Genomic DNA, 24,530 nt, shown 5'->3' with positions numbered 1-24,530 from the left:
CTGGGAAGAAAACATGAGTGGAAAGCATCCTTCTGGGTGGCATGGAGCATGTTTATCTGCATGGGTATCACTTCAGTGGAAGCACAACGCACATAAGTAGCATGCTGATGGAAACAGAAATGTGAAGCAAGCATTTTTTTCTTTCCGTGCAGTACAGCATTTCATTCAGCTATCTTCCAGATTTATTATAAATCAATAGGATTTGGGTTCTTGGGACACCCTTCTGCACAGTTCTTTTTAGAACACTGCTGCCAACCTTGGCCTCGCCAAAGGAGGGGAGTGGCACATACCTCATCTTAGTGAATTCCTTCTTCGTCCAAATAGTAAAGGTTTATATCTTCAGTCCGTTAGAGCCACATCTGCTCAGATTTATCATGCATCACATTTGTGCAACATCATCTGCCTATATACACAGACACACACCCCTGCATGCACATGTGCATGTATCCTCATGCACCTATCTTTTCATCAAAGATATTTACAGTATCAATAGCCATACCTAAAAATAAAGATGAATAATTTTTTTTTTTAAAGAAAGTAAAATGTATTTTTGGGCTGCTATATTGTTTTTTAAACCAAAAATGCTGCAGCTTGAAAGAAAAACTTAACATTTCAATCTCCATTTTTAGCCAGTGTTATCTTATTAACATGGATATTTTAGCATTGGCAAAGATGCAGTTACTGCAATTCATTAAATACTGTAATTAGGAAAAAAAAAAAAGTGGGTTTGATGAACTATCTATTTTTTCAAATCAGCAGAAGACTAGTACTTCTGGAAATTAAACTGGTGTATCCCATCACTGGATCTGAATAAGCACATTTCCATAGATTATTGAAACTATTTTATGGCAAATGTGAAGAAAAGCAGTTTAACTGTTATGGTGAAGCTTTCCAGGCTTGAAAGCTGCATTTAAAATGATGTTTATCTTGGACTCCACCTGGAAACTACACAAGCCTTCAGCTCTCTATTTAGGAGAGAAGCACATTTTGTTTGTCTTTTCTGTAGTGAAGACATCATGGTTTGCTTTTGGAGAACAGGAGGGAAAACTCTTAATTCCTGACTTTGCATTTCCTTAAAGCTTCTATCATTATTTTTAAAGCTTTTATCGTTACCCTCATTCAGGGTGCTTGAATGAGTTTCTCCAAACTCTGTTCTGTAATTAATTTCAGACATCACTGTTTACCCTCTTCTTAGTTTTCCTGTCTTATTAACTAGCTCTTCTTCCAAGAATACTGAAGTAGAGCAGAGCAAACTGCTGGCTAGGGCTGCTCCAGCTTTCTTGAAAGGCAAAGGGTAAGTTAAAGAGAGAGTATGTTCGTAACTTGCACTAACACAGCTAAACCAAAACCTTTTCCTCTATTCCTCCCGCCTTTAATATATTCTGTAAACATATTTCCTGAGAAAATTGTGATAACCAATTAACCCAATGAGCTTAGTAGGGCATGTTTAAATATTTTTATGTACACCTGGATGCGTGAGGTCTTGATCAGACACTTCTGAGTAAATCTAACGTGTGATTTCAGTATGTTAATCATGTGTGTAACATATGTGTATTTAATGTATATATATAATACATAGTATATTAAAGCAAATAGTGCCGACCTCACAATCTGCTATATTTTGAAATAAATGGCACTGTACAGCTCCAGTCCCTTGCCCAATCTGGCATCTCGCTGATTTCTGAGGCTGGCTCTGCAATCAAGTGGGATTCTACCATCCTAAGCCATTAAATACTTAACATATAAATTACAATAATAACAAAATAATTTCTACACTTGTTTTGGGTTCTGTTCTTCTTTTTTTCTAAGAGCACTTAAGTATTCATTCCTAAATTCCCATTTCGCAATCTTACTTGCTCCTGCTTTCTCTGTTTATTTCCCTCTGTCTGTCCGGACTGCACCCTCTCTCCCCCTGACCCCCTTTCAGGTTACAGTACAGCCTCGATGTTGCAGACAGGCTGGCTGATGAACATGTACTCATCGGGTTGTATGTCAACATGCTGCAGAGCAACCCCACACGGTTAGTGCAGGTTTGGCACCTTTGGGGAACCCAGGAAAGGGACGTTGGCCGGCCAAATGCTCTCACTGTTTCCTCCTGGCTACAAGCTGAAGCAGCTCTTTATGAGCACTAACCTAAAGGGAATGCGTATGAAAACAGGGTATGTCCTCCCAAAGTTGGTGGATTGTGGCAGTTGCTCTTGTTCCCTCTAGTGATGTTTAGTAGCAAAGTATTGTGAATAATTGCTTAGTTAGGAATGGCTCTACAAACCGATCTACGACGTCGTGCTGTAGACAGTGCAGGACTTGGTGATGGTACAGAAATCTTCATACAACGATGACTAACAAGTTTTCAAGGTAAAAATTTTTGAAGCAGTATATAATTTGGAGCTTCACCTTACCTTGAAAGTAAGAAATCATAATAGTACTTGAATAATGATAATAGTAATAATAGGAATTTGCATATTAACCTAGTGAAGGAAGGAGTTAATTTCAATTTTAATGTATGTCAGGCGTTTTTAAATCTGCCTGATTTCTGCATTATTTGAATCTTGTATATAAATTTGTCCTTCTCTCATTCAGACTCAGGTATGACAGTTTTTAAATGGACATCTTGAATGTAGTTCATTGTTTCTGCTGGAGTGAATAAGGAGCTTTGTCTACTAAACCCACCTGCTGTCCTAGCACTTGCAGATGGCATTGCAGCAGCCACCTCGGGGAGGGGAAACACTGGCTCACCTCTCCAAGTGAAACAAAACTTGAGTTTTTGTGGCTCTGAACCAGCAAAGTGGTGAGCGGCGTAGTACATGGCCCTAGAAAATGTAGTGCTGAACAGAAAACTGTACAGTGTTTCTAACAAAACTATACTCACGAGGTTTCTTTTACTCATAATGAACCCTTCAGTTTCCTGCACTGCTACTGCAGAGTATTTCCCAGGCTAGGAGAAACTCTCCATTTACTCTTCTGTGTAGAAGGCAACAAGCAACCTCATTTGGGAGGGTGAATGCAGTGGTTCTCTGCAGTCTTACAAAATTCACTTCTGTGTATAGCTCCAGTTGAAAATGGGAGTAATTTGCCATGCCCAGTGGAAAAAAACAGTCTGCCTTCATTGTTCTGGATCTGCTTCTCTAACTCTGTAGCTCACTGGTATGTGCCAGTGAGAAAAAAAAAAAAAAAGCAAACTACCTTTTAGTGAGGAAAATGAAAACCATTTCTTCAAAACAAAAACATTTTGAAGGGGAATGTCATTCCTGGAGAATAACTTCCAGAAAGCAGACTTACTGAGTAATATTTACACCATGGAAACAAGCTTTTGGGGCATGTGTGTAGACCAGTCATTGCCCCACCGTGACTGAGGACAGCAGTACGCTACTGCTCGGTCTAGATTGAAAGGGAGAAGGAAATGTGGGCCTGCCTGCCACAAGTGACTGACTTGATACAGTTGTTCAAGAGGAGAGCAAAGAACGGACATGGTTTAGAGTAATTTTTGGTGCTAGCCTGGTTCGCCAGGAATGATGCTTTGGATGCCATGTCTGTGATTCATTAAGCTTCAGTGAGGACCACCAGTTAGATACCCTTCTGAGTGCCTAGCCTCATCTTTACCATCTTCATCCTCTGAATTTTATCCCATATATTCCAACCTGTTCCTTCAAGGTTTTGAGCCACCCTTCCCAAGTCACAGTACATTTGTATCCAAATACGCACATAAAAATTATGTGCCATAACATCCTTCAAATTTAATGTTTTTGAGGAATGAATAGAGTGTGAGCGATAATGGCCTAAATTGTTTAAATAACCGATGCAAAGCGTAGTACATAACTTGTGATTACTGACATTAAATCACTGTAGTCACAGCATCCTCAGTGAGAAACAATCTCAGTTATTTATATAAGATACCAATTAGATTTTGACAGAAACGTAACCGAGAGGGACAGCAGTCTTAGTCATGCATCAGACTGTGCTGCATTGCCACTTTCTGCTGTGTTGCAGCGAGACCACTAGTAGAGAAAGGGCATTGTTATATTTTGATAAAGACAAGAGGAAGAAAGCCTTGCCATCGTGGAGCTCCTGTGCAAAGCCAGTTTCAGGGAGAGGCGTCTGCAGGAGGCTCAGCTGCTGCACCTCGTATCGCCTGGGGTGGCATCTTCAGGAAAAGGGGGGAACCCCTTCTGCCCCTACCCCGAAGTGGCTGGATGCAGTTGGCTCAAAACCCGCGCAGCAGCTGTTAGGAGGGTGCTGAGTTCACCTTATGTCACCCTGCAGCTTAACGATATTTGGTAACCTGAGCAAAGCGTGTCGTTAACCGTAATCAGGTAGCTTCTGATTTAGGGGAGGCTGCAGCTAGCCGGCCCAGCTGTTGTATCTGCCTCCAAAATACCACCTGTACGTACCCGTACGTGCCATCCCATATTTTCAGATGCTACTGGCAGCCAAAGATGAAAAGAGGAATGATTGTAGCTGGACCTTCATCTGCAAGAAAAACCTACAGATATACATTGGTCATAATACATAAAATTATCTCAAGAGCTATATAGTAGCATTTCAAAACAAAACAAGCTGGGGTTATTTTAGATACTGAGCCAGGCTAATTTATAGTAGCTAATGATCAGTTCAATATAGCCCGGTATACCTTCTTTCTCTTTTAAGTGTAGCTAGTATTTATCTTGGGGGAGGGGTAGAAGGGGGTGGGTGTGGTGTGATTAATTTCATTAATTTTCACTGCTTATCTTTGTTTATAATCTGCAGTTACTTGATACCACAACTAGAAGTACAAGTTTTCCTTTCCATCCCTCAAAGGCTAATGAGCTACTTGAGGTTTTTTTAGAATCCATCACTCCTGGGCAAATTAAGAAACAAGAGAAAGACTTATCTAGATTAATTGTATGGGTAGAAAAAGTATCCCTTATCCAGATGTTTTGGGTAGCTTGATCATAAAGTGTGTTTTAGCATGAGAAACCAATACTTCATATTTAATTAAGTTCATCTTTAGTGTCTGATTCCACAAAAGAACTTTTAACTGCAATTAGTTTTCCTTTTTGTTCATGTAAATTAGAGACTTTACCTAGTTCTGAATATTAATTCCACGTATTTCAGTCTTTTTCTTTTCAGATGCGGAAGAAAATAAGATAAAATGTATTATAAGTAGGAGGTTATTTTTGTTCCACAGAAAGTTATTTTCTGATTTTTTTTATGTTATACTGTGTAGCCCTGTGGTGAGTCATATTTATGTACTATAAAAGTGCTGTGGTATTTTTAAAAATGTTTATTGAGGGGGTGTACGCAACATCTAACTCTAGCTAGGAAGGCTGGTCTAATCTTCCCTTGAAAGAGGAAAAACATTCAGAGACCCAGTGATTACAGAGGAAATGTATAGACACTTGGCTCCCTTGAACAGAGTTAATTTTTATGATTATCTCCACATACCTGAGTGTCATTATCATTTTGATGGTAAAATCTTAGTGATTCTAAAGTAAATGGCAAATTAGCAATAGCGGGGGGCTCAGATGATGTGTCTCAAAGTGCCCTAAAACCAGGACAATTTTGAACGTGTCACAGATAAACAATCCTCAGATTACACTTGGTGGGTTGCTGTTAGGGCATTGTTCTTATAGCCCTGAGGCTTAGAAACCGACCCTTTAATTTGTCAGTATTTCATCTACTGAATTATTTATCAAGTGAAGATTTGTAGAATAAGAGCATGTCACAAAGACCACACTGATATCTCTATTGCAAAAATTTCACAAGAGGCTGACATTTCTGAGACTTTTCTAACCAGTGGTGACACAATTTTAAGGCCATCAGAGGACATCCATATCACTTATTGCAGAGTGCCTGCTACAGAACAGACTGATTTGACACGTCTAAAGCCTGAGAAATAGCAAAGATCCTCCAGTGTCACTCCTTTGTTCACAGGCTATCATATTTTTCATCCTTAGCCTGCAGTTTTGAGATCTTTTTTTATGAGTGTCCCTTAGACCATAGAATATTACACAGATCAACTAAACCCTAAAAAAGAAGCCCTATTTTACAGGCAATAATTTTGGATATTCACTCTACATCTGAATGATGATAATTCTGCCAGACCAGTTATTGCTGTTATAAATAGCATATAATCATTATAAAGTCTTTAAAGAAATGGTCACTAGTGGAGAAGCAGTGTTAAAAGTGTTGTCTAACTTTATTAGAAGAGGATCAGCAGCAGGATATTTGTATGAAAAATGTTCACTTTTTTTCAAAAAGATGCCTGAATCATTCTCGAGGGCCCCAAATTCTGCACACATATTCATAATATTTTAAAGCTTGTGTGTATTTCACTGTATCATTGTCCATGAAGTTGCTGGAGTAAAACAGAAATGAATTATGGCAGATCAGAACTCTGAGACATTAAAAGTCTTGGCAGCTGAAACTAATGCTACTATGCATACCTCTGAGTTTAATGATCACATAGAACAGGTGCATTCCAGAACTAAATTTATCTCAGGCATTGAAATTTAATTTACAAAGCTTTGGGACCTGTGATTTGTGGCATTCATAGACCAAATTTGATGTGCTGCTACATCTCTTTTATGACATCCACCTACACATAAATATATATCAAAGACATTAAACAGCAAGTAAGAATCAAAAAACTGCAGTGACTTGCTTCATTCAGTAAAGTCATTGTCTCGGGGGTTAACTCACAACTCAGAAGAACTATGTTGCAGATTGTGTTACACCAGCAAGTGGAACCATAATCCATTATTTTTGCAGGATGGATAATGTGGTTGCACATTGCAGTAAAAAAGAGAATTGGTGCTGAATGCTTGCTGTTTTCACAGCAATCTGTTAGGGTGTGATGTTTTAGTCATTATGGAAAAATTAAAAATTAATTACTCTGTCATGAAAGTAACCCTTATTACCTAGTTTGCATAATTTTTTTGTGTCTACAAGTGTTGCTTGCCCCTTTCTTTCTTTGGAAGATGTATCAGGCCAGTAAGCATGAGAATGGAAGAAGCAGAACTGTATACATTTAGAAAAATACATTTAGCGTAGGTCTTTTCAGAAAATAAATCAGTTATCCTACAAGAATCTGAGTAAGCGTAGAATTAAACTATATATGAAACAAGATAAATTGTACATAACCAAAGCCAAAAAATCAGTGTTCATCTACCACCAGAAGTCTTATGTGTAGTCTGCAGCACAAGCTTAGCTTACACAGAACCCCTCTGGGTCTGACTTTTCACAGCTATCCTGTTTTTCTGAACTTCGTATTTGTGATACCGCAGGTTATTGTCAGAGTGAGAAAAAGATGATGTTTGCCCCTTTTCCCTTACCTCAGCAAGCCATCACAAATCCACATGACTTCCAGCTTTAGTTTAATGATCAATGCATATCAACCACTGCTCATCTTTCAAACATAACTTCTAAATCCCAGTGGGCTTAATCAAGTCAACCAAAAGATGCACACTGTAGTTCCCTGAGGTAGCAGGGGATATGAACTTACTGAGAAATTTTGGAGAAATATTTTCTTTTCCTTTTAAAGATGCTGATTCTTCAAAAACTGAATGTTTTGCACAAGTGCCATTTTCATCTGGAAGGTTCTTCAAGTTCAAGATACAGTTTCTGGCAAAAATCTGAACAAGATGCCCATGCCCAAAATAACCCTTATTTTATGCACTCTTTTGAAACATGAAGCTCATTTGCCAGCAACCAGTTGCATGCCCTGAAGAGCCCATGGGTGGGGAGGTGTGTGCCTGTCTCCCTTCAGCCAAAACATCAGACAATTGCCAAGGGATAAGAAAAGAGGTCAGACTTACCCCTGTCTGGGATAGTCCGCAGGCTGTCTTGTGTTCCACACAGCAAAGCATTCTTCTCACCACTTCTTAGGAGCTTCATTCTTTTTTCTCTTGTATATACTAAAACTAATGCAATCTAGGAGTCTAAATCCTGGGATTATCCGAGGTCAGCTAAATCCTCTTCAGATTTCATTTTTTGTCAGTTTATTAGTGTGCTTATTAGTTTTGATGGTTCTCTGCAAACTTGTAAATGTTTAGAAATAGTAAAGGTTCTCACACTATCACCTTTTTCCTGTTCATCTGACTAATCATTAGCCTCCGTTTAAAATAAGGACAGCTGGCAAGGGATTAACCTGAAAGAAATACTTGCCTTTGATATTCGGGGGGGGGGGGGGGGAAGTAATAAGGTGCAATATTTTAAAGGAATTCAGCACATTTGCTGTTTAGTTTATGCCTTCTGAGTAGTTTTCATGGAGATACTGCACGTGTGACCAAAGCTCTTCATTGTTGGTGCTTGTAGACTCCTGCATCCTGGCAGCAGGAGTTGGCTCCAAGTTAAAGTGAGTCCAAATCTGAGACCAGTGGTAATATCTAAGTAATAAGTTACAATAATTTAAAGAAATTCAGCGTATTTGCTGTTTAGTTCTAACACTTTCTGATCACCATTATGTGATTCTCTGAAATCTTACTCCCAAATATCAAGTAAACCAGAAATAAAAGAGCAAGTCAGATTATAAATTCCTAAATCAGTGGTTCCAAGTGGTCCGTGAGGCCTTGGTAGTTGCCCTATAAAACAGTCTTAAATATTGTTTTCTGTTGCAAATCTGACAAAGCTTCTAAAGTTTTTCTCAGCAAACACAGAGGTTCCCACTAATCCACTACCCAAAAAGCAATCATTCTTCTAGGTGATACAACAAAGCTGAGAAGTGAAAACAAATGCTGCCTGGTGGTCCTAACAGCCTCCCACCCATCTTTGGACAGAGTCATCTGCGAGCTCCATCTTGCACAGCCTTGGCCAGGGGTTGCAGGCTGCTGCTGTTTCCCCCCAAGGAAAGGTGCTGCCTGGCCCCTAGAGCTGATCTGTGCAAGGAAATTACCCTCCCACTTCTCCCCTTTGTTCGGTTAACATCTACCATTGTTAATTTGGCAACATTTTGCTTCGAAATTCCACAGTGAGAGGGTGTGAGTGGACAGTGTGACAGAGAAGTGGTCATTTTTACCATGTATTAACATGTCCTCCCTCCTTCCCCTCCAACCCTGAGCAGCGTGCTCGACAGTGCAAGTCGCCTGGATGAAGAACATAAGCTGATCGCCAGGTATGCAGCAAGGCTGGCAGCAGAAACTTCTTCATCAGTAAGTGTTTTAATTAAAGGAAGGTACTTTCCTTCTGTTGTGTTCCAGGGACTTGGCAAGATCAGGGAAATTACATCTGACAGTCTTAATGATTAATGGATTATTTTTCCCTATCCTTTTCATCAGATACTGTTATGCTTTAGTAATAACATTTTTATGCAGTCCATTTAAAGTGAATAGTCCGCACACTAATGCATATCATCTATATACTAATGCAATGTTATTTAAACAGTTACAGCAAAGGAAATCTTGACATCTTGAACTCAGGAAAGACTAGAAAATATTGTCTGGACTAGCTCTGGTTAAAGGTTAATGATTTACTGCAGTGGAAAAATGGGGTGGTGAATCCATTTTACTCTTTAGTTCAAATATCACGGCTACTGGGGCCCTAAGTGCTGAGGATTTTAAAGAATGATCTTCAGCAGGATGACTGTAATGACCCCTTGCATTAGCCCCAGCTTCCATTTTCATTTCAGAGCAATGATTATTCTGCTCAATGTATCCCAAGATAGAAGGTGATGACAGGCTAAAACCTCACTAACTATATTCAGGAATAAGACAGAATGAAGCAGGAGCCTAATCGAAGTATATAAAATCTTAAATGGCACAAGTAAGGTCAGCCTACTTACTTTTTTTCCATCTCAGCACATTTGATAGAACAAGGGGCCATAAATGATGGTTAAGTGAGAACCATCTGTCATAGAAGATTTCACACTACCTGCAGCTGCGGGGGAAGAGAGGGGTGCATGGGTGCTCCTGGTCCACCAGCCCAGCCCAAATCAATCCCTTCCAGAGGCATGACACACAATGTTTCAAATTTAGGACAACCTGTAGGTGATGGTCCTGTTTCTGCAGGATGATAATTCTTTATGGGAACAAGATTTCCCATTAATAATATCTCTGGGTAGAAACCGGTAGAAATCAGTTGCACGTAACACGTGTCCGTGACGTGGGGGAAAACTTAGAAAACAATATTTAAGTAGCTTTTAAATAGAGCTGGTTTGAAGGAAAATGCTGAGTTTCTCCTTGCCATCCATCTGTGCTCTTTGAACAAGAGACAGAAGGAAAAAAGGCTCCTGTATACAGAAATCTCTCCAAGAAAAAGAATGGCGCCACATTAGAAGCACAGTGGAAATGTTTAAAGCTTTACTAATGGTCATTCTGTTTTTTAACAAACAAAACATACTAACAACGCTAGGCATCCAGGATAAAGATCCTGGCTCCCCCTGTATCAGTTGTGACATCCATCAGCATGTATTAGTTCTTCTTTATGCACTGCTCTGCTTCCTTATGGTTGGAGTGTTAATGGGAAGATGTACTCATAGCAGAAAAAGTCATAAATGGTGGTAGGCATAACGTACTGTCCTTTCCCCAGATGTACCTTCATCCTTTTTGAGGGTCCACCTCCTGGAGGAGGAGATGCCTGGCATCACATAAATTTGGGCTCCAGAGTTACAATTCACAGGGTTTTTACAGTGAGAAGCATTCAGATCATAGCAGTAACTCAGCAGAGTATTTTTTAATGTCTGATTCTTTCAGGTTGGAGTTAGAAATAAATGGATATCTTTGATAGCTGTGAAACTTTAAATGTCTTGCTCTGCATTGTCATTGATACAATACTGAAATGCAGGAGTGTGAACAAGGAAAACAATATTTGGTTATTGCTGATGAACATGAAAAAAGAGCATAGTCCAATGAAGCTGTAGTGAGCACTGCCTAGTTTGGTAAGAAATAGTTTAACTCCCACTTCATTTTTTTGGGGAAAAAAGGTTCTGCTGTACCTGAAGAACTGGGGAAAGAGGTTTTCTGAAGTATCGTCAGAGTGTATAGGAACACTTGGCCGAATGGGCCACACAGCCAAACTGAAAACTGAGTTCAGCTTTCAAACTGAAAGTAAAACTGTACTTTCAAGAGAACAAAGCATCACCACATTGGAAACACATCCCCTTCTATCTGGAGAGAGACACTGTGTCTTGCCTCAGTGTATTCCTGTTGTCTGTAATATCAAAATTAAGAGCCATATTACAGCATCTGCCTGCAGCAGTGCCATTGCCTTTTACGCTTGGTTCAGAGGAAGCTCCTAGAAGCAGCAGTGAATGACAGGATGAGAGTTATTTACTCTCGCACTTACCCTGCTTTTACTAGCAATGGAGCCGTACTGGTATGAGCACAACATGGATGCTCTTTTTTTAGTGTAGGCAAGCCTGGTACTGCATTTTCTGGAAGCAGATTTCACAGAACAGATCTGTGTTGAACTCACGGGTGCATGCTGGCTATTCCTCCTTCAATGCAGCCTTCTTGTTTTTACAACAGCAGCAGGGTCAGCAGAGAGGGGCATCAGATATCTCCTTCACCATTGATGCAAACAAGCAACAAAGGCAGCTGATTGCAGAGCTTGAAAATAAAAACCGGTAAGCATCCACAAAGTACCTGGTTTTGTTCAGTCCCATATATTGTGTATGTTTGTTTCTTAACATTTTTTACTACCTACTTGTGTACATTGTGCTTAGACATGCACATACACCTGCCCCCTACAAAAAACACAGGGCACAAAAATGTCCACAGAATACAACAAAGGCTTTGAAATCCATAGCCACCCTGTGCTTTAATGGATGTACTGTTCAATGACGTGTTACAACCATCGATACTTTACTGTTTGCAGCTGCTGTTTGTTAAGAGTTAAAAAAAAAAAGCCTGTCTTGTTTCCAAACCAAATTAACTGTGAGTTGGATCCTCAGTAGTACTATAACATGAAATGATAAAAGGATCAGTCACACTGGTAATGTTATGCTCCCCTGCTTTTATTTGTGAAAAAGATGATTAAAGCTCTCCAGAACACAGCCTGGCTGGGAAAGGTTTGCAGAAAGGTTGGAAGCAAGTTAGGCTGCTGATCAAATGAGACACTAGGTACGGATGTGACCGAGACTGAGAGAAAGTGTCTGGGAGAAATAGGCCAGCCGGCCCCAAAGAGGAGGTGCCTGTTGGTTAGCAGCAGAGGCTCTGGCCCTGGCTATCAGACTGCCTGATGCCGTGAAATGTATGGCAGCAGAGCTCGTGCTTTTACTGCCGGACTGTAAAATAGGGGCCAGCCCAGACCAGATGGTTTCGTATTCCAAGCTCTGCACAGCCTTCTGTCACCGTGTAATGAGCCACCAGCTCCAGTCTCAATTTGTCTTTCATAGTTTGAGTCTGCCTTCTGACTGTCTGCTCTCCAGCGCGTTGTGAAGAAGAGACAAAATGCACAAAGGTTTCAACCTTCTGCTGCGAAGCTTTGTATTAGCCTTTTGACAGCACTCCAGGGCTGGCAAGCCAGTCGTAACAAGTCCTATTAAAGTGCTTCTCCCTGAATTGTTGACCACTCTCACCTCTCTGCTTACACTAAAAGTAATTTTTTAAGTGATAAATGTTTTCTCTGATACTCAAGAAGGGCCAGGTAGGTAGGGTTTTTTAATTTTTGTTAAGTTCATGCGGTGCTTGAAAAGTTCACCAGGAAGAATTAGAACGGAGCAGTTTAATTAAGCATAGAGCTATTTCATGTCTACCTCTGATTTTTGGAGGTCTTGAAGAAATATTTCCCTTTATGGTGAAATCCTAAAAGTTTCTTTAAAAAATATCCAGAGCCCTCTCCCATTCCCGAGGGCTTCTTCTGTTGGTTGGAGCCCAGTCGTTATATCTACATTGATGAAGAACTTTTTCTCCTCTTGTGATGTCCAGTGAGCTGTTTTTGTGGAAAATTACTGACTTGTAGTCTTCTGCTTATTCTCCTTCCCAAGAGAAATCCTACAGGAGATACAGAGGCTGAGACTTGAACATGAGCAAGCATCTCAGCCCACACCAGAGAAGGCACAACAAAATCCCACTCTCCTTGCAGAGCTCCGGCTCCTGAGGTAAGTCCACAGCAGTAAAACCTCTGTCCATGACTGGAGTCAGTCAGTCATATAAGAAAAGAAATAAGAGATAAGCCTGGTTTATGGTTTTGGGGGCTTTTTAAAAGGAAATAACACAATGTGTATATTTTCTCCATTTTTTGGTGCAGCCTGTAGTCCTAGCAGTAATTAAGCTTATGCTTTAAATAGCATGCATGAGGAATCTCACATATTACTCATCTACATTAAATTAAGCATGTGCATTAGTGTTTGCAGAGTTAGGCCCCTAGGTCATTTGGAATAGGTCCCCACAGCCCTATCCAGATGCCATTAATTATACAGGGAAAAATGTTGTTCTGTTAGAACAAATGCTTCTACAAAGACTTCTCATTCATGCTAATCTAAATACAGAGCTACATGAAAATACAGACAGAATTAGATTTTAATTTTTGGAAATTTCCCCCAAGTGTTGAACTCTAAGGAGAGGTCAGTTCCCTTCACAGTACAAAACCAGGCTGCAGAATGATCCTCCTTGTCATGTGGGAAGTGAGGAGTAATGTCATCTGCAGCAGCTGAAGATTTAGAGGTTCACTCCTCCAATTATCCCACCAAGATAAAAACATCGATATGGATGCGTCTGCATGTTAATTAGGATACTCTACGTGGATTTACTAATTGCCATGAATATCACAGTGAAGAAATACAATAGTCATTGGCCCAGATCCGTGGGCTCCCTGCAAGTCCTCAAGTTCATGTGAGAGCCAGACAGAGAATCCAATAAGAACTTCTCAAAACACTTCATGTGAATGGAGAAGAGAGTGTAAACACTTTCTTTCTAGTGAAACGATGCTAAATTAAATTTTATCCCCCCACATAGAGCACTTCTCTCATGAGAAGACTAAAGAACATTTTTGGCCACTTAGCCACCGCTCACACAAGTAATATTTTAGTGGTCTGAATCATAACCAAAGGAAATTACTATAAGAAATTGTGCTAATTTTTTTTTACACAAATACTGTTTAGTTTTACTATTGAGTTTTCCACACTAAAATATTTTTGTTTCACAAATAATTACATTTACTTTCCAATCTGAAGACAAATTAGCTTCTTCATGTCTATGAGTGATTTTAATATGTGAGACATACAAAACTGACTGTGATGAAAATGTGTACACTGCATAAAATATACCAATAATGTAGTTCCTGTGCATCAAGCCTAAAGTCTATTTTAAGCAGGTTTAGGAGATTAGCTTTCTATGCAGTTGACAAATAAAGTTCATTATCCTTAAAAAAAAAAAATCAAATTATTGTGCAGTGTTAGCAGACTGACTACTTCATTTTTCTCTCTTCAGTTTTGCTACACATATTAAAATCATAATATACTTATTTGAATTTCCTGACACGGGATGTCCCTAGGGCAATGATACTGAGTTCCTCGATTATGATTTCTTTTCTGATTTAATATGAAGTGTCAGAGTCAGAAAAAAACTTTTAATCTGTGGGTCTGTACTGATTTGCATACGTTCTAAAATGCTCACCACTTGAAAGGCAGAAGATTGGCTTTTGATTTACTGTTGAATTTCAACGCCACCTCAAATTCCTGGACGCGTAAGATGTCACGAGACTGTTCTTGCCATGTGTAAAACAGCAGGACTCAGAGCAGCAGCACTGATTTACGTCTCTTACCCCACAGGTTTTTGGGGCTTGAAGCAATTAGGACAGTAGGGCAATTTAGATCATGTAATATTAAGAAATGCTGGAATCTGTAAATTATGTTGTGGGTACCTGTCCTAGGATCTTTCACTTAGCTGCTGTGGTGTTGCAGGCTTGCTGAAATGAGATGCTGAACACAGCATTCCTTCTCATTACCAGTGCTGTCTTGGAGGCAGGTTGGAAATCCCACTACTTCCTAGAACTTGCTCTGGAGTAGAGCGGGAGAAAAAAGTCAGAGGGGTGGTGCGTAAATGGCACACTGCTTATATCCCCTCTCCCCATAGAATGAATCCAAAACCCAACACAGGTCTGTGCTAGGACCTGACACTTTGAATTACATGGAGAGGGTATCTTATTTTTATTAGCAGTTTCTTAAACTCAGTTATCTTTGTACAGTTCATAGCGTTTCTAACTATTACATGCATGGAAAATAGCAGAAAATAGATTAATCCTCCAGAAGAGTAAATACAACCTGGGAGTGTTACCGTATGATCCTATGATATAGGTGAGAGAAAGCACACATGAGCAATCCTGAATAAATCAGTGTTGCTTATATCAGTAACTGCTCACCTACAGAGAAGGCTCAAAATTTGAGTTTCATATTTCTCTACTAATAGGAAATGTAGTCTTGTTGGCTCTTTCAATTTAGGATTAAATTGTCATATTTTGGAGGTAGTACAAGGCTAACAGCATAGTGGGTTTATGTTATTTGCAACACAGTGTATAAAATATACCCAATATGTATATTTTTCAACAATAATGTTGTTAATTACGTCATAGCTTCTAGGAGGCAACAATTTTGTTTTGTATTTATGTGGAGACTGTGGCAGGGACCTCTCATACAATTTCAGTGATTGAACATGTGCAAGCGCTGAACCCCCACCCCGTGCAGTGGAGCTGTGCAGAATCAAGGCTGTTCCCATTTCTGTGGGCACAAACTGGCTGTCACACCTGGAGTGGCTCGGTATTCACACTCACACAGGACCAGCACTGGACTCCCGAGTCCAAAGCGCTATTTTCAAGCAGTTATATCTGCACTGTGTGATACTCTTACTGTTGCTTTCAGGGAAAAAAAAAAAAAAAAAAATCAATTCACTGTGGTTTCCTGGCTGAATTTCTGAACTCTCTTAGCTTCTCTCACACCTCGCTCTGCTCAGTGCCCCTGCTGTAATTTCCTATCCTTCAGGGCACAGCTTTAATTTCTCCTGACAGCTAGTGAGGTTATTGACTGCAGAGATCCAAAGACAAAAATTGCCAGGCTTTCCCACAAGGGAATATAACAGAAATTTGTTTGAACCTCATTTGTTCTTTGAAGAAGGGTCTGTGTCAGTGTCTGTCTTTTTCCTAATCACTGTGTTCAGTCCCATTAATATTCTCAGTATGAGGGAACTCCCTAGCTTTCATGTAGCCCCGCTCCTAAGCACTATGCTCAATTCATACAGTGTGTTTGCTTTCCTGCGGTCTGTAGGCATATACCTCATGGTCAGGCTGGGGAAATGATGTGGTTAAAAGCTGTTGATGCTGTGAGGGGTAAGCTCTGATCGGATCTGGTTGTTTCTCAGACAGAGGAAGGATGAGCTGGAACAGAGGATGTCTGCTCTCCAGGAAAGCCGGAGGGAGCTTATGGTTCAGTTAGAAGGCCTCATGAAACTGCTGAAGGTAAGGAGCTCCACCTGATACTACCAAGGAAAACAGGCTGAGTGAAGCAAGAGAGGAGGAGAAGGAAATACGACCACAGAATACTGCAGAACTTTACTATTTCCACCCATAAAATTTGGCTTGCTTGCCTTCCTTTTCTATTTTTTGCCTTGGTCTTTCAATATAGGGATTTCAAATGATGCTCAGATGATATTGTTCCTTTAGTAAGACTGCATCATCATTGTCACCTACTGCTAAGTAGGAGACAGGCTCTGAACTCCTTTGAATAATACTGCAGCATGATGCAATACAGTCCTGTTTTGCTCTTTTGTAGAAAGGTTTGGCCGCATCTATGGATATCGGGCTAGCGTCTCTGGATTGGCCATTTGACGATGTCCAAATACAAAATATTTTTTATTGGTTCAGTTTCAGGTGTTTTTAGAGTTTTCTCTGCTGAGGACGTTAAACACCAAAAAAAAAAAAAATAAGGAAAGAAACAAATCAACACATAGAACAAGTTATTAGTTAACTGAGAAGAACAGCTTATAAATGTACACTTATTCCCTACTCCAGCTGACAGCACAGAATTGTTTTTGCTAGTTCCTTTATCTTTGCCCATTCAGTTGCTAGTTCTGTCAGACCTGCCGTTTGACAACCACATCTAACACTGATCTTAGAGATGCTTCCCAACGGCACTTGGTCATTTTCATAAATACAGAAACAAGCCCTTGTTAAACGGATGAAACACATCTCATCAAAGGATCTCAGTTAAAAATTAAGATATCAAAAAGCATGTGCATTTTAAAGACAGACTAGGTAAGCTGGAAAATGTGTCTATTTGCAGAGTCCAGCCCTGTTTTACCTGATGTGCCTCAGGACAGATGAAGCCAGAAATTCACACCGGAAAAACATGCTCTGAATAGCATAGGAGTCTGTTTTGTTGCTGGCCATGCCAGATAAAACAAGTGCATGGAAATTCACTGCAACATGGGTCAAACATGGCTCTGATAAAGACAAAAAGAATTTCACTGAAATCTATTTAGCAATATGTATTTGCATTGAAGTCTGAGTTTGACCCCTTAAGGCATTTGCATGTCCTCAGGCCCAGGCTTCTGCAGCCACAGTGCAGGAATTGGTGACACCTGAGCAGCAGAGCCCACCGAGTAGCCAGCAGGTTTTGGGGAGCTGGAAGTAGGCAGGATACTTTTTACTCTACATATGAAACACTGCAGTGCTACAGCTAGCAGTCACGGCTGCCTGCTGTAAATTGCACTGCCTGGACAAAGGGAATTTGGGGTAGGAAATGGTAGTAGCTTTCTTCATGCTTTGCACTGTTCTGGTGTTTCAAAGTGTGCAGAGTCAGGATCATCACTTGGTCATATACCTTCCACTACCTTCACCGTACCTTTGACCCTGTACTCCAAATTTGGCTTTGTTTTCTGTTCTTCACTTACATCCTGGCTAATCTCCTGTGCTGATCCTCTTTTTCTTTAGGAAGAAGAATTGAAACAGGTAGTAAGTTACCTCCTTATTGGAGGCCTCACTAACTCCTAAATGTGATTGTGTTCCTGTCATTTATTTTACTTCCTTTGCTTGAAATGTGTGCGTGTTCTTTTGACCAAAATTAATATTTTGCAGTTCTTTCACACATTATTTTCAAGTATCTTGGGGACATTTTCACAATTAAACATCATAGCCCTCTACAGAATGAGTCATGGCTACAAGGAGTCTTGATCTTTTTCTCACTCCTCTAAGTAAGAAGACAAAAGATGGAAACCACCACCCAAATTTAGTGAAACCAACCTAGAGAATGAGTTAAAGAATACTTATAGTGTAGATAACATTTTGAAAATGTAATGAGAGTTTTGGAACTTTAAGAAGAACATAACTGAGTTTAAATTAGACCAGGGCAATGAGCTTGTAATCCCACTTTGTCTAGAAGTCAGGGCACTGTGTGCCCATCTTTTAAAGCTGTCACTGATGCTAACAGTCCCATGAGTCTTCAGGACAATAATGTAGTTTCTAAATGGCTTCTTCAACCTAGATCCAAAAGGGCAAGTGTTTATGTTACTAATGGTAAATTTTAGAAGATTTAATTGTTTTGGAGCTTTTTAGTATTGAAATGGATCTTGGAAAGGTATTAGGCTAAAAAAAAATACTTTTCAGACAGCAGTCTGATTTATGACTCTGATAAAAATGTTTCCTTTTAACAAAACACACTTCCTCTTGCTTTCATCAGCAAAAGTGCAGTTACAAGTTTGATGTGTTCTATGGTAGAGCATGCAGAGTTTGCAGGTAATGCTCACCTTCATAAACTTAACATTTTGGCTGATTTTTGTAGAGCATCAACCTGTTACACACAAAAAAAAATAAATCTGATCAATCATCAACTCCATGTAAGGACTGTCTTTTTTGATTCTGCAGTGTTAAAAGCTCTTTCATTTGCAAAAGAGAAGTTGCCAACGTGACAAGCGTTTCTCTATCATATAAAATGTTCACTGGACAGTATAAGTGAAAGCACATTTTCAGACTGTTACGAGATATGATTTTTTTTCTTCTGAGAGTAATAGCCTTGCTGAATACCAGGTGATGATGCTAAGGAATTACTCTCACAATTTCCATTAAATGATCCCCATTACACTATGCCATTTCACGATCTGTTGAGAGAAACGGGATTAAATTAATTTCTGGAGGTATTCAGTTGGAATGAGCAGCCTGGCAATTCATGCTTATGAACTTTCTATTTCTCTCCTGCCCTTCCTTGAGAAAGGATAATGAGTTCCTCACATCCGTGGCGTTTGATGAGGCTGTGAGGCAGGCTTTCCCTATATGTCATCCCAGTTCAGTTCCGGCAGAGGGAGCAATGGGCTAAAGGTTCTGTAAAGCCAGTTTTCATTCCAAGGATTTTATCCTAAACATGCATAACAGTTGATAGTGGGGAATTTTTTTCCTGTCTAACAATGTTTAACTTAAAATCCATAGCGGGTTGACTAGGGATGGTGACTTAAATAAAATACATGCAGGTGTTCCTAGTAGGCGCAAGAACATTGATAGCTGCAACCAAATACAACATAAAAGCTGAAGCCACTCACATATCCGTGGTGGCTGTGGTAGCTCCCCTTTCAGCATGCCTTAGTCCTCAGCTGGTGGGGCTGCCAAGGTTTGGGAGCAATTCAGTGCTCGACTTCTCTGCTGAGATTACCAAGAAGTCACTACTGATTATCATAGCAGGTTTCAGGCCATTAGCTGTGAAAAACTACATTTCTCCTAACAACCACTAAGCAAGAATCCAATCCTACTAGCATTCCATTCCCACAAACTTGGACTGAGGTGAATCTTGATGAGTAAAATATAATTAAACTGTTCACCTGTCTGAATTCAGGCATTCCCTAATATTTACCTATTTCAACATGTTCATCAGTTCTGTCTGATACTGCCCAAACAGTATAAAAAGGGGAGTTTTTTACTGGACAGGGGACTCCAAATGCTTCGTCTCCCTGTGATTCCCAAACAGTTTATTCCAACACCAAAAGCTACAGATAAGAGAGCGCTGTCTATCATAAACACAAGATCTCAGTCATAGCTGCAAAACAGACACAAGGGTAAGCACTGGTGTGCAGCAGCTTTTGCATTTCTCTTGTGGGAAAATTCCAGTGAGGAAGTACGGGCAGGCATCTGTTATTTTTAGTAAATAAAATGCCTATTCTGAAGTTCATTCCTTGAGTGTGACAACTATAGGAAGCAAATTTTGTCCATTTTTTTCTCATCTTCTCTGAAAGTTCCCACTGTTGTTGGTGATCGCCAGAACTGAGATCAAAGGCAAAGGGGAGCTGAGGAAAAAAGGCAAGTGGAAGAGGGAACTGGGAACCAGAAATTCTTTTGCCAATTTGTTTCACAGAGACATGAAAGGAGATAGCTGTAGATCCCAGATCCCTTGCCTGATGAGCCGGGGCTGCGACCTCCAGGGACCTTGGAGCATCTCCAGGTTACTCTGTGCCCTGCCTCTGGAAGACTAGAGATCTGCATTTCTGCTGGAGACAATTCCAGAAACAGGAGAGCATCTGGCCTTTATATATTCAACTTCCCTTTCATCCATCATTTAAATGTTCTACAACCAATCATTAAAGAAATTATAAGTATTAAATCCTCCATTCTCCCATCAGTAACATGCTTATTCCCCATAAAACTAATCTGCCCTTGATGTCTCTCTAGTGATAATGTCTCTTACAAAAGGGGTTATAGGAGAAAAGAACAAATAACTTAATATTCTGACATGTTATTTATGGTCCAGGGCAAGAATTTGTAAAACTTTCAAGGGCAATGCTGAACTCCTCCTGCAATTGGCTGCTATTGTCTTTTTCAGAACGTATTTGCCAAACCGTATCAGTGGCAGCCACTACAGGAGTCAAAATAAATGCCGTGGGAAGAGTTAAGAAATCCTCCTGAATTCTCAAAATAAAGCCAGGGTGAAGGAAACACCAGCCCTCAGGGTACTTTTCGCTGTAAACAACCAGAGGGATGTGTTGCAGTTCCCCTTTAACAGCACTCAAGCTACCTCCATCCTTGGCATTTACCAAGCACAGGTTTTCAGTCAAAAGCTGTGGGCAGTTTGGTGTGAGCTCCAGCATTTGTTTTTCTTTATGTGGATACACGTTCCCAGGGGTTTTGAAACAGTGGATGAAAAGGGCACTGTGTCTCTTGGTATCACTCACCCAGCTGCATTTGTAAAAATGACTGTTTTGTAAAGTCTGCTTGAATTTCAGCGAAGTGATACTAACTGTGAGGTGCTAACAGCATGACATTTTATATGACTGGTGTTAAAACGTTTTCACTTCCAGCAGCTGAACCCGTAGCAGGAATTTATATTGCCCTATCCCCACAGTGTTTTGGGAACGCCTGAGTATATCCTGTAGAGTGAACAATTTAATAGTCTATGATTTAACAGCGGCTTAAAATAGTCCTCTAGCTCTGAACAAAAAGCATAAAGCTAGATTATTTATTGCAAGTGTCAGACTTTATGCGACTGAGAGGTTGCATGTACCATGAACTTCTCCTGCAGGGCAGGGCAGTGACCGGCTCTCACGGCAGCGCTCTGACGCAAGGGGCCGTCCAAAGCCACACCGGTGCCGGCGTCTTTCCCCTTCTCGCAGCCTGAATGGGTTATGTTCAATCAAACTTGCGTGCAAACTGGGGGGGGGGGGGGAGGAGAGAGGGAAGAGGGCAGAGAGAAGGTCTATAGTTTGGGGGTTGTTCGCTTGGATTTTTTTTTAATTTAGCTGCCTGACATTTTCCCATGCTTAAAGGAAGTCAGATCTTGACTCATATTTTCCTACTTACTATTTTTCTACACGGAAGCGTTGCTGTCTGCTAACAACTGACTTCAGGGTATTTCTTTTAGCAAAATTAACATTACCCAACTGATCTACAAACGGCATGATGTCTTCAAGCTGAGGGATGGGTGACAAGGACAGCTGGCGAGGGCTCTTGCAAAGACCTGCTTAACCCCTTGTGATTGTTTTGCAGACCCAAGGAGCAGGCTCCCCACGCTCCTCACCCAGCCACACTATCAGTCGACCGATTCCAATGCCCATCAGGTCTGCCTCTGCCTGCTCCACCCCAACCCACGCACCTCAGGACTCTCTGACTGGGGTGGGAGGAGATGTGCAGGAAGCCTTTGCACAAAGTAAGTCTCGTGAATAGCTTGTCTGAGGTACTCAGAGACTGTTTGAAGAATTGTTATTTCTTGTGATTAATGGCTAAATGAACTTGAGCTTCAGAGTTGCACGCAATGAAACAGAACAAAAGAGAAAAGTCTGTAAAAACTGTGTTTTGCCATTGAAAATCAACTTTGTCAGCCATCAGACTTTGCTGTCAAAGCAAGCAGGTAAGCAGAAACTGCACAATGATGCCAGTTAATGGATTTTGCAATGAGGAGTTCTGATGCGTGATGATCAGACCCAGTTATCGGTGCTCTGTTAACCAGAAGAAGAATTGCTGTTGACCTCAGCAAGGCGTTGTCAGTGTGTTTGGTTTTAAATAAAGACTTTGCCAGGAATAGATGATACAATCATAGAACCAGTTTGGGTGGAAAGGGCTCTTGTAAGTCACCGTGTCCTCCTGTTCCAAGAAAGAGGGCTTCAAAGTGAGATCAGACCTTTCAGGACCTTCACCGGTTGAGTTCTGGATGGCTCCTGGCACACATTTTCCACAGCCTCTGTTCCAGTGGTTTTTGTCCTTGTACCTGATTGAAACATCCCTTGATGCAACTTGTGATTCTTGTCCCTTATCCTTTTGCTAGGGTAGACAGGAACCGAGTCTGAAAGCCTGGGTCAACCCTTCCTTTGCATTTCCAGAAAACTGACAGAGGTGGCACCATGTTTCTCTCTCTTCTTTCCACTCTTTCGTCAAGTAACAATAAATTTTAAACTCTTCTGAATTTCTAAGGCCACAGATTAAATTATTGTTTCGAATACTAAAGAAAGTAAGTAGTCTGTGTGATCTAAATGAAGAAATATTCCTGGTTTTTCTAATCTGCTCTCTCCTAAAATATTTACATCACTGGAATTCGTCTATTTTAATAAGCTTTTTCCCTGTTTCCCTAGTACAAACCAAATGTAGGTGGAGCTCTGGAGTTCCTCTGTTATGGTGGAAGCATGTTTGTTCTCAGGAGCCCAGTTCAGTTTTCCCACACACCTTTCCCCTTGACTTTCGTGGCAATTGTGTCTGTCTGTGTCTTATGACAAGGTTGAATCTATAATGCAATCAAGAACTTTCTACTGAAGTGCTAGTCAATTCATGTATTGAACATGTTTTACCAAGACGTAATACCTAGTCCCAACATGACAGGTTGCTGGATATCTCGTTTTCTGTGGCAAAAGAACAGGCAAGACATATTTTTCTTCTTTTTGCTGTGAAAAAAATCAAGACAGGCAAAAATATGGATCTCTAACCCCTATGCTGGTATAGGACAGTTTCTTCCAGAGCCAAGAATAAGAGAAATAATGTAGTGGTCACAATAAAATATCCATAAATAATACTGAGGCTGCCTCAGGCAAATGCTTTTTAAGTATATAAGTGTCTTCTGTTCAAGAGAAAAAGCAATATAAAAAGGTAAATGATCACATTTTAAAACTGCTGCATTTGATAAATATCTAGCTTTATGTCATTATTTACCATGTTCTCTAGATGGGAAGGTCAAACCCAAAGAACTGGAAGCCAGCCATTCTGTCACATCTTGACATACGACTTTGTGAGGGGGGGGGTGGCTCCATTCTGTGCGGCACAGAGATCTGCTTATATATACATAACACAGACAAGCCATGTTAAAGCATGGTTTCTCTTGTTTGTTTTTTTTTTTTCTCTTTCATAGTGTTGGCAATCATTCAGAGATACAAAATTGAGAAGACCTTAGAAAGGACTGTCTGAGTGCGTGTGTGTGTCTAAGAGAGAAATTAACTAATTTACGTTCTAGTAACCATTTGCTAATGGAAATATTAGGAAAAAAAACTTTGGGATTCTGGGAATTTTTTAAAATGTCTTGTTTTACATTCAGCCAGCTTTAAAGAAACTGCAGCTCTCAAATCCTGCCATCCCTGTGAACAATCCAGTCTGGAAGATTAGAGATTCTGTGGGATATATTGATTATTCAGCTATAGTAGGAGCTATGTTTGGGATTTGGGGTAGTTAAGCACCCATTACCCACAGCCTGCTCCTAGGGAAGGAGTATTTCATGCAACTCACAAGAATCTTTCATGATTGATGGTTAAGGGAATATTGCCAGGTTCAGCAGGGAAGCACTTCTAGATCCATTATTAGAAAGAGTTTAAAAGCAGCCTGGGGCTGTTTAGAGAGGCGATAGTGCTTCCTTTATTAAAAAAAAAAAAAAAAAAAAAAGACAGAGTGAGGGAAAGTAAATTATGGAATATACAAGGAGGTCCTTGAGTTACAGGAAAGGCTGAGGGGGAACAGAGAAGAAAAATCCATATCAGTCTTGAAGAGGTCAAGTATGTTTCTTCAACATTTGCCATAATTATTTGGCAAATACCTGGCAATAATGGTGTCATTAAACAGAGCTGTGGAAACTTAGAGAAAACACTTCATTTCTTCCCTCCTCCCCCATAGACATTGTAAATGAGTTCACGCTGGATTTAATCTTCCAGGCCTCGTCTGCTGGTGTCACCACACAAATG

The 24,530-nt window shown here is 40.3% G+C and overlaps 1 protein-coding gene across 14 annotated transcripts in view; it reads left to right on the top strand.

Annotated features, from left to right (window-relative positions):
• DTNA (dystrobrevin alpha) overlaps positions 1 to 24,530 on the top strand; it is a 235,224-nt gene that overhangs the window by 195,185 nt on the left and 15,509 nt on the right. For 4 of the 14 annotated variants that reach the window (XM_042797867.1, XM_042797868.1, XM_033001155.2 and 1 more), the window contains 6 exons: positions 1,928 to 2,020; positions 9,038 to 9,125; positions 11,439 to 11,536; positions 12,899 to 13,012; positions 16,266 to 16,362; positions 21,865 to 22,024. In XM_042797867.1, coding sequence (XP_042653801.1) covers positions 1,928 to 2,020; positions 9,038 to 9,125; positions 11,439 to 11,536; positions 12,899 to 13,012; positions 16,266 to 16,362; positions 21,865 to 22,024 — 650 coding nt within the window. Of the gene's footprint in view, positions 1 to 1,216; positions 1,295 to 1,927; positions 2,021 to 9,037; positions 9,126 to 11,438; positions 11,537 to 12,898; positions 13,013 to 16,265; positions 16,363 to 21,864; positions 22,025 to 24,530 lie in introns of all 14 variants that reach the window. The other 10 variants (XM_042797865.1, XM_042797864.1, XM_033001161.2 and 7 more) reach the window with 4 other exon arrangements.

Source organism: Tyto alba, unplaced genomic scaffold (assembly GCF_018691265.1).
Source record: "Tyto alba isolate M040663 unplaced genomic scaffold, T.alba_DEE_v4.0 Super-Scaffold_27, whole genome shotgun sequence".
NCBI classification, from domain to species: domain Eukaryota; kingdom Metazoa; phylum Chordata; class Aves; order Strigiformes; family Tytonidae; genus Tyto; species Tyto alba.
The sequence above is the reverse complement of the archived record's forward strand: the minus strand, read 5'-3'. Positions and strand labels throughout refer to the sequence as shown.